The sequence below is a fragment of the Vigna unguiculata genome, chromosome 10, assembly GCF_004118075.2.
Source record: "Vigna unguiculata cultivar IT97K-499-35 chromosome 10, ASM411807v1, whole genome shotgun sequence".
Lineage (NCBI taxonomy): Eukaryota > Viridiplantae > Streptophyta > Magnoliopsida > Fabales > Fabaceae > Vigna > Vigna unguiculata.
Genome location: NC_040288.1, coordinates 37,551,515 through 37,561,896, shown reverse-complemented (window position 1 = coordinate 37,561,896; position 10,382 = coordinate 37,551,515). Strand labels below are relative to the sequence as shown.

Below are 10,382 nucleotides of genomic sequence, written 5' to 3'. Positions count from 1 at the left end.
TTGCATATGTTGCTTTCTTTGACTATAATGGTATATTATGACTTAATAACTACCACTTGGTACTTCTGCTGGCTTGAAAAATTCTAAAGGGAAACTCAACTATGCTGCATAAAAGACAAGATGTAAAATCCTACACTGTTATTCACAAAGTAGCTTCAACTTCAGAAACATTTATGATGGCTATTTATAGTTCATCTGAATTCAAGGGATAGATTAGGGCTATAGAACTAGGGGCAAGCATTTTGGGTTGAATGAATCTAGTTAAGGGGGGACAAAGTTTCACTGTCCATAACCTTGTTTACAGAACAACAAAAAAGACAAAAAATGTGTAAAACGTTGGAGGGGGTTAACAAAAATTGGTGCAATTCAGCATAGACAAAAACACACTGAACTGAAGAGAAGGTTTTGGTTAAAATGATTACGATAGCTTTGTACCATGTGTGAAAGTGATTGTGAAGTGGAGATGTTTAAGGATTTATCAGGAGGCATCATGGAATGTTTGACGGAAGGTTGATTTGACAGCACATATGTATTGGATCTAGATAAGCTTAGATTTTTCCATTATATTGCTTGGCCATGCAAAGACAAGCATATCTCTTGATCCATGTTCTTTGTCATTGGAAGTTCGTACATAGGATGTGCAACACCCTAATCAATTTGATTCTAAAATAAGCAAGTTTTGTGGATCTCATTTTTAATTCAGAAAATGCTTCTATTACGAGTCCTTCACTCCGAGAGCTTTGTGAAGATAAAGTCTTTGCCATTATAATGAGTATTTTAACAAGTAAGCAAAGTTGGCCAACGAAATCCTTACACACTGTGTTCACTATCAAAAATTGCTTCTTATAGTCATTCTTCCTTTGCTGTATAATTTAGTGGGTTTTTCAAAAAATAAATGGTTTTTCTTATGTTTATTATAAACAAAAAAAATTATAGATTTCAACTCTTAGAAAATACAAAGAAATGTCATAATAAAGAAGGGAAACTGTAAAGAAAAAGGAAACTAAAGGAGAAGCGCAATTTCTGAGAGATGGCAAACAAGGTTCTGTCAATTCTGGCTCATTATTTGCACCTTCGAGTTCAATGGCTTCTTTCACATTCGGTTTCTCTTTATAATAATTTTTTTCTTGAGGTAGAAATTATGGATACATTTTCACTTCAACCAAGTCTTTCTAACATACATGGTATGGTCAGAAATGAACCCTTTACAACATATATATATATATATATATATAACGATTAAGTTATTTGTAGTGTAGCTTTAAGAGAACAACTTTTCATCTTCACTCATTTTCATATTCTTAAAACAGTTTTGTTAAGTAGTTAGCCTGAAATTCCAAGAATGAACGTTAAAAGCGACAAGTATCTCTTGTATAACTACTAAACTAAAAGAAAGTGAAAAACGAAGATAAGAAGATCAAAACCCATATTTTAGTGGTAATTGGATATAGACTACATGTATCTTTCGTTAGAAAGTATCATAGTTGAAGAAGATAAAACAATTATAGGCGACAATAAAGTTATCTATAAGCTTGTATCTCACCTAAGATGATTTGAAAAAAGTTTACCAAAAAACTGTACAGAGATTCCAACAGTTGTTTCTATTGACAACACCAATTGATTGGTAAAGGAATTAATTCATGGTTTGAAGATTTTAATGTTAGATAAATCGTAGTTAAAAAACCTATGTGCAGCGGGCGAAATAATCAAAACTTGAATTATTGTACACAAAAAAAAAATGCATATTTTAGTCGGTGAATGTGTATACAATTTAATTCCACGTAAGTAATGAAGTGGGATTACTGTAAGATTTAACACTTGACATCTAATACGCGTTTTCCACATAATTTTTGTTATGACAGTTTATAGCCAGTGAGTAAGTTGTATCATTCCAAGAACAGCCAACATGACACATAACTGAGGCTTATTCACAGTTATAAAATACACGTTTTGGCTGCATATAATATAATATGACACAGCAATTTCTAAGAGCTCAATATCTCGATTCCTCCTACAACATTATTTTATGACAGATAGTTAATATAGTTGAGATTCTTTGTTGCTGATTCGAAGGACAAGACAGTATTAAAAAATATACAAACGAAAATGAATATCAAAATGGAAATCAAATGACTATGCTATGTTAGCAGAGTATACTCAGCAAATAACATGAGTTCAGAAGAAATCTACACAAACAGAAACAATAGCTCAACTAACAAAACCGTTTGGTATAACTTGATGTTGCGTATGATCATAACCATGTCAGTGAATAATTTAAAGATGAGTTACAAGCTAACATAAAAGCCTCAACATATGATCAGTTAGATCATGTTGATGGCAATTACTTTCTTGAACATGTAATTGGATATACAAATTTTCACCTTAAATTAAACAAAAGTGGATGTAAAACCTGAGTGGTATCGCTCTGATATGAATTTGATTCTTATTTGTCAATCCAATCCTTGAACAGCAACATCATGTAAAGAGGAACATTCACTGCTGCAATGACAGTGAACATCCGCAGGGTACGTATCAACCTCTGGATTATAACTTTTGTCCTTGATTTGCCTGCTCTGGGAGGTATTCTTCCAATAGGATCAAGAGCAATTCCTGAAGCCATATCCACATTTACAGAGTGTTCTCCTTCCTGAGCAGTAGTTTTTCTAGCTGCTGCCCGCATCACAACATTACCCCTGATAGCAGATAAAAGAAAAAACAAAAGGAAGAGAGTAATGTTATGTCTTATGACTCACAGTAAGTCAAATATAATACTTGTACAGGATTGAAATGCCACACATATGGCAACCAAAGTTTACCTTTCTCCCAAGCTTCGGTCGTTTGAATTTACAGTAGATGGATTCAAGGGTTTCTTTACAAGATGCATTGATCCTTCTGCATCCCACATCATCTCATATTCATAGTTAGCATCCTCATCCTTGTCTTTCGTTTCGCTTCTAGAAAAGATGCTAAAGATTAGTCGTTTACAATAGCCAAATAAGCCCCAACACTGATGCCAAAAACTTGTGCCACTTGTTGGCCAAAAGAGGGTGGCAAGAAGGGTCAGGATAAATAGCACAATATACCTGACATTTATAGCAAGATAAAACTCATCAAAAAAGAGATGACCCAAAAGATCGGGTGAAAATTGTACACAGTTCAGTTTGAACATACCATATGTAAATGTGTAATTGAGCTGGAAGGAAACATAGATGAGTCAACAAAGCATCTCTTGGAATGGAAGCATTTGGAAGAGTTGAGTTATCAACTGATAACAGCATGAATGAAGGATACAAGTTTCCTTGTTGCCAACTTATAGTACCTAGAGTGTGCTGCATACTCCTGTCAGTTAAATTTGTCCAAACACTCAAGGACGCAGTTTCAACAAGATAGGGTTTTTACCTCTTCTACAGGCCCAGATTTAGATTGATGAGTGATGGTACACTGATCGTGATCATGACCGGACAAGATAAGCTTCTGTCAAAAACAAAACTGTTAAATCAGAGAGCAGTTACCCTCACTAAAGTTTCAGCTCCCAACTTCCCTATATTGAGTCGTCCTCCACTTCTCAGTCATCCGGATAGAGAAAATGAAAAAATGACCCGGGTATTTTTTTCAGTACAGAACAAGGACTCATAAATTGAAAGGCATATATTGAACAACAAATAATCGGTAAATCCACCATGAACTCTTTTTCCCCATAACCATATTAAGGTAGGAATAGCAATGCAACATTCCAAAAAGAGAGATGACTCACAGGTTTGATTGTATCTAGCAAGAACTGTGAAGACTTCTCAGAAACATAATTTTGATACCTGGATAAAATAAAATTTAAATAAAACATAAGCGACTATGAGCTACCTGCACACGATTCATGAAGTTTTCATGGTTTGAAAGATGAGTAACTTACGATATCTCATTAGTATTACCATTTACAGCATAATTTATCCTCTGAAATATAAGAAAAAATTGTTAAAAAAGAATGGCAGGTAAGAAAACATTCCGATTTGGGACAGAACTCACTGCACCATATTATTCCAATGACCAATACCATACCACATTCAATGTGCCTGATATAAATTTGTTTCAAGAAGCTAAAATAAACTTTACCTGATTGATAACTGGGGAACTCCGATAAGGACCACAGTAAGTATCATCAAGTCGATACAATGGAATATGTGTTAACAAAACTCTTGGATGAACCACATTACCTAGTAAAGTTCAAAAGAAACAAGCATTACAATAAGACAATTGACCCAACCTAACAATGAAATATATACTCAAAGGCCAGTTCATACCAGCAGAGATATTCTTCACAAAATCCCAAGTTTGAGAAGTCAAATGATTTTGTGGGTGTCCTGTAGAAAACATAATTAGTTCAGCATTTTCAGCTTTATCAAAATTTTCCAAACAGTGACATGTATAAATAGAATATGATTTAAATTTACCACATTTCAATTACATAAATTTTTAGATATTTAGATAGTTGAACTATAATTGCTTTTTTAAGATCAAAAAAATGTCAAAGAATGAAACATAGTTCATAAACAAAGCCTTGTCCAAATGGACAAATGTTCATAGTTAAAAGTTGCATGTGAAACATAATAAACGGCACAACGCAGCAAACAGATACAAAAACATCTATTCCAGCACATACAGCTGTGAGAAGAGGGTTTGAGCAAATGACAAAACTCGAGTCTCAGATAAACCAGGATTACATATTGCACTGAAATGATACGAGTGTGATGACTTGATACCATAAACTAAGAGTTCTGGTAATTACAACATTGCTACGTAAGAAACATGACAGCTGAAATACATAAGGCAAATCTAGCTTACCATCCACAGTTTGACCATCAATGGCAACAAAATCTACTTTTCCAACAGTAAATCTGTAGTTCCTTGTCCCAAATGCTTCCTCATAGCGTTGGATAACCTATGCTCATGGAGCAAGGAAGGAACCAATAGAGAGAACACAATTAATGGAAAGTGCAAAACCAGACCAAATATTAGATTGTAAATTATGTAAAATTAAAGGGAAAAACTTATTTGAAAAACCACTTAATAAAACGTTTTGAACATTTAAGATGTGGTTCAAAGCTCCTATTTATGAATCACAATGAACAAAATAGATATCCGACATTATTGCCAAATGTCATTTTACAGTCATCAAGATCAATTATCGGTCAATTTCAATGAATTTTTGTGTCATTCACAACCAACACAAGATGAAGGCATTTCATTGTTAACATTCATCTTCTAAGAATATCAATAATGCATAAATGTCAAGGAGATTAGTTTATACAAAATCTCATATCACTCAACACAATATGCTGTCATCAATAATCCAAATTTTAAAATAGGAAATGATTATATTGACTTCCTGAACTTTACTCCATTTTGACACGTTGAACTTGTTTTCATTGCAACTACTTCTTAAATTTCTTGTATCAATACAATTGAGTAATAGACCCTTCAGTTAACCTTCCATTAACTCACTAATGGACAACTCATCCCAATGCTTCATTGAGATTATATCTTGTCAAAACCATGCTGCTCATTATGTATTTTAGGAAGCTTTTTATTTTATCCTTGCTGTAATTTTATTTTTTATTAAATGTGTATCTTCCAATAAAACTAGGATTGCGTATTTAAAAACAATCCCATATTGCAGGGATTTGCTTCCTTAGATTTAGCTCTCTATATTTCCTAAAATAACCATGAGGCTCATGTATTAATAGGACCAATGACCTCATTATTGAAATACAGAAGAAATATATCATTCTTTCTAAATGGGATATGGTATTAGGGCCTATCCCAGCGAGGTTTGTTTGGCCTATTGTGTTACGTGCTCTCAAGTTGTTATTGGACTACCTATAAATATCTAATTCAACGCACGAGATATACATGGCTTGACATAAGAGGTGTGCGTTGGAACATCGATTAGTGAGAAGGGCAACCCTTATCTTACAAGCTAGTTTTGTGATAATGAGTTATACTTAAACTTATTTCTTAACATGGTATCAAAACTCCTGATCTTTGGGAGTCTCTAATGGTGTCTATCAACCCTAAAACGCACCCTTCATTGCTTCAACCCCTTGAACATATTGCAGCCTTTCTTAATATGAGATTATATCTAAGCAGTTCAATTACTATTATTTTAAAACATAATTTCCTGATTTTTGGCCTTCAAAGGTCTAAAAAATAACAAAAGATAAAATCAGAAAAAGAAATAAGAAAGATTTGGAATACCACATACAGGACTCATCGTGTCTTTTTCTTTCTCCTCTTTCATTCGCCCAAGATCAAGCTTCACTCTCTAAAAACCTTTCTAACAGAAAAAGTCAGGGTAAGTCCAAATGCTCGAGTCTCTTCCATGCTCCCTGCACTAATGAGAACTTGTGCACCTTTTACTACCCTAAGGCCACACATGTCTAACTCAGCCACTGATTTGTGGATTCCTATTAAAACTACTAGGTGCGATCTAAGGGTTTTTTTTTTTCCCAATGATATGCAGATTAGGAGCTTAGTCACATCTGAATCTTTAGGTTCTCCATACATTTTTCTATGGGTTTTGTGGCAACTCAGCCATAGCCCATTCTACTATTGATGTTGCATCTATCACATTGACAAATGAGTCCTCCCACAAAATGTGAGACAAGTAGACATGTATGACTCGGGAGAGTGGATGAAATGCCAAAGATGAAAATGAAGTCATCTAGTCTTCAAAGTCTTTCTTGTTAATTTTGTAGACTTAAAAACATGATAATTTAGTAGTAGAAAAACTGAAAGGATAACATTTAATCTCGAAGAAGGATCAAGATGAGTAGTTCATTAGTGACTCAAAAGGGTCCATTGCATTAATACAAGAAGTTTAAGTAGTAATTAGAAAGAATATAATGTTCACGGTGTCTATTTTCAGAATGACCTGAGTTTGAGGGTTCTATGTATTCTTTTCCCTTTTAATATCCACACTCAACAACACTTAGGCACAATAAATGTAATTTCACATCCTCGAGGTCTTAAGATCATTGTAACCATGACTACATTCTTAGACTCTTAGTCACATCTTTGGGCATTTGATTCCCTTATAATTATACATCATACAAGTCAATTCAAACAATCAACCTTAGTTATTGAACTTTGGGAATCAAAAAGTTGAGCGATAGCATGTTTAAATACCTTTGGATTTAGAGAATGAAGACTTTCATACCCAATATCATGGTTTCCAGGAATGTAGTAAACTTGCATGTCCGTGTATTTTCCTCGTGCATTCAAACCAAATATATGTTGGAAGCGACTGAAAGATTCCTGCCATCTGTTCATCCAAAAGATTGTAAAAGCATTTCATAATAGAAAATTTGAGTGAACATGCTGAACAGTCATTCAAGATATTGACCAGAGACTAATATCCATAAATTTTTTGTTGGACTCAACATGGTGCTCATATGATGACTTTTTAGGATAACTTTTTTTGTATAACAAAAAGAGGAACTAGCAATGCACTTATTCTTGCTTGTTGATTATTTTGTCCCCTAACTTCTTCTTTAGCAAATGAGAAAAAAGAATCAACATCTAATCTGTAAAATGTATCATCTCTTTGGTTTTCTTGTTTTCTGAAGTGAAATGTAAAAATTGAGTTCCAAAATCACTATAGGTGGAAAAGACTGATTGAAAAAATTAAACATGACATAATGGATAAAATTAAAACTATTTTAAACTTGTGAAAAACTAAATTAAGAAATAATGTTCAGGACTTACTCTTCATCTGATAAATAAGGACCTCCATCAAAGTAATCACCTAAAAACAATATGACATCAGGTTTGAAAGGCAGGACAGATCCAAAGAACGATCTACGCATGTTTAAATCAGTGTAGAATTCTGCAAGCTCCAGTGCAAGAGATTTTGCAGGAAGGCGGAGAGAAGTTTTATCCATGAGCTGTTCAGTTTAAAAAGAAATTCAAATCAAATGATGAGAGAGATGCACGAACACAGAAACTTGAAATAAGAAGTGCATATACACTTAAACTGGCATAGGCGAAGCAGGTATATTTTTCACAGATATATGTAGTATGACCATAAAATAACAATAAAAGAAGAAAATTCACCTGTGGATCTGTAATAACAGCAACTTTTACATAATCAGCTTGGTAATTCCCGGCGTCTGTTTGAGCCTGGAAGCAAAAATCCGAAAATTAGCTCAGTTAATTATGCATTTTATTATGTTTAGCAAATCAAAGTATAATTGTAATGTAGACACAACTTTTGATACACTGTAAAAGAACCATTCATGTTGGCTTAGGCTCCCTTCATCACTATAATCTTCAGCAGCCGGGAATCATCAAATATTCAATATTTCAACAAAGAGAAAATGGTGTAGGCTCTGTCATTGAAAATAGCTTCTACTCTCTCATTTAATCACAAATGACATAGATGTTTTTAACTTCTACAATAGCTACCTTAAGAGTCATACTAGCAATGAAATAGGTTCACAGTGTAAAACATTGTACATTAACAATGTACACAAATTAAACTCTTCAACAAAACCCAATAAATAATATCCAACAAAACTAGTAAAAATTTACAGATCCAGTACATACACTGCCCACATTCCATGGTGGAACCACTACTAGTAAAAAAACACTAACAACCTTCATATACCAGACTACCTTCAATTTCAAGATTAAATAAAACCATAACTACTATTTTGTTTAAGATAGAGCTTCAGTGTTCATGAACTCCCTAGCTCATAAACCAAACATGAGATTTCTACTGGTTTTGGTTGTGAAGTATAGAGAATGTAAAATATTGAGTGTGACCCAGAAATGAAAAAGGTGAAAAAATGAAGACTTTTTAGCTACCGTTGACGAAGAAGAGTTCCGGAGAAGATGGGGCCACGAACAGGTGAAGAGGGACGGAACCCAATAAGCGAACATCTCACCATAGAGAAGGGTTAGTGCCCATAAGAGGCACAACAACAGAGTTAACTCGTGCTGCTTCATCACCAATACAGATCCTCACACTCACACCAATGGAATCAAATCAAATCAAAGCATTGCTTCACTCATCTGCACTCTATTGAATTACATTACCTATCTCGGATCCTTCAAATTTATTTTATTTTTTTTCTCTGTTTTGTCAAACTGGTTGGCCCTTCAACGAAAATTAAACTATACGCCTTGTTAATGAAAAAAATAAAACAGAAAGAGAAAAAAAAATAGAGAAAGTCGTAAGAATCAACATTTTTAAAAAAATCTTATATAATGTATTGGATGTAAAATATCTATAATTATAAATGTATCAAATTAAGATAAATGTAAAAATCAACCAAATTATTATATTTAGTAGTTTATTTATTTGATACTAGTATAAAATTATTTTATTTTTAATAATTTTTAAGATTAAAAAAAAGGGTAAGTCTCCTATAAATATTTTATTTTAATCAACAAAGAAACACGCGTAAAATATATTTTTTTATTAATCTTTTGTCTCTTTCTCTTCTTGTTTTTGTTGTACCTAACAATATACTAACAATATATTTTTCATAAACAATGTTTACTTGTTTCTTTTTACTTATTTTTTAAAACCTTTGGACCAATGTGAAAAATGATTTCATTCAGAATAAAAGACATGTTAATTTAAGGTAGTGGTAAGCATATAATACATTCCAATTTTTGAAGAAAAATAGTTTGAAAACGTTATGAAATAATATTTAAGTTTATATACTTAGGAGCCTTCTTTGCCTTTTTGTTCTTTCTCTAGAAATTGACTAAGATATTTTTCCGTGGGATTGATTTAGATATTTTCATTATTTCATGCATTTACATTGTTTGGGCTAAAAGTTGTCTAAATATAGGACCTATTTTATCCTACATAGGCCTAGCACAAGAAAATGTGCTTCAAATCAATATTGTTAGGAATGTGGGGATGGTACTTAAACACATTCTCTAAGTCACTAATATTCTAAACAAACCTAAGTTTCGTGTAGAAGAGTTAATTTGTTAGTAAATTATTTAATTTATTTGCATAAACAGATTTCTTCAAATTTAAAGTTGAGTTAGATCATTCAAAGTTATATACAAGCAAAAAAGTTATACAACACAAACACTTCACAAGCACATTGCAGATTATTAAGCCAAAGTGTGTATCCAAGTTATTTTCTATGTATTCAAAACCAGAGGAATGATTTTTTTGAAGATTGGACGTGGTATTTCCTCTGAAGTTTTGATGCATGATTCCAAATTTGAATGTTAACTATTCAACTATTGAGATTGCAGCAAAGTATATATGTAAGTGTACCAAAATAACGAATTTATTGACATCAATCCTTGATGTTTTTCTGTTAATGATTATAAAATCAAATTCCAGTTAACCGTACTTATCA

The 10,382-nt window shown here is 32.9% G+C and overlaps 1 protein-coding gene across 1 annotated transcript; it reads right to left on the bottom strand.

Annotated features, from left to right (window-relative positions):
• Positions 1-2,202: 2,202 nt before the first annotated feature.
• Positions 2,203-9,161, bottom strand: LOC114167575 (uncharacterized protein C630.12). Its single transcript, XM_028052677.1, has 13 exons — positions 8,860-9,161; positions 8,107-8,172; positions 7,759-7,937; positions 7,180-7,315; positions 4,837-4,933; positions 4,296-4,355; positions 4,108-4,208; positions 3,908-3,948; positions 3,755-3,812; positions 3,400-3,474; positions 3,172-3,329; positions 2,817-3,083; positions 2,203-2,693 (listed from the first exon to the last, which is right to left on the bottom strand). The coding sequence occupies exons 1-13, from the start codon at positions 8,998-9,000 to the stop codon at positions 2,444-2,446; spliced, it is 1,629 nt and encodes a 542-aa protein (XP_027908478.1). The 5' UTR covers positions 9,001-9,161; the 3' UTR covers positions 2,203-2,443.
• Between the last annotated feature and the right edge of the window lie 1,221 nt (positions 9,162-10,382).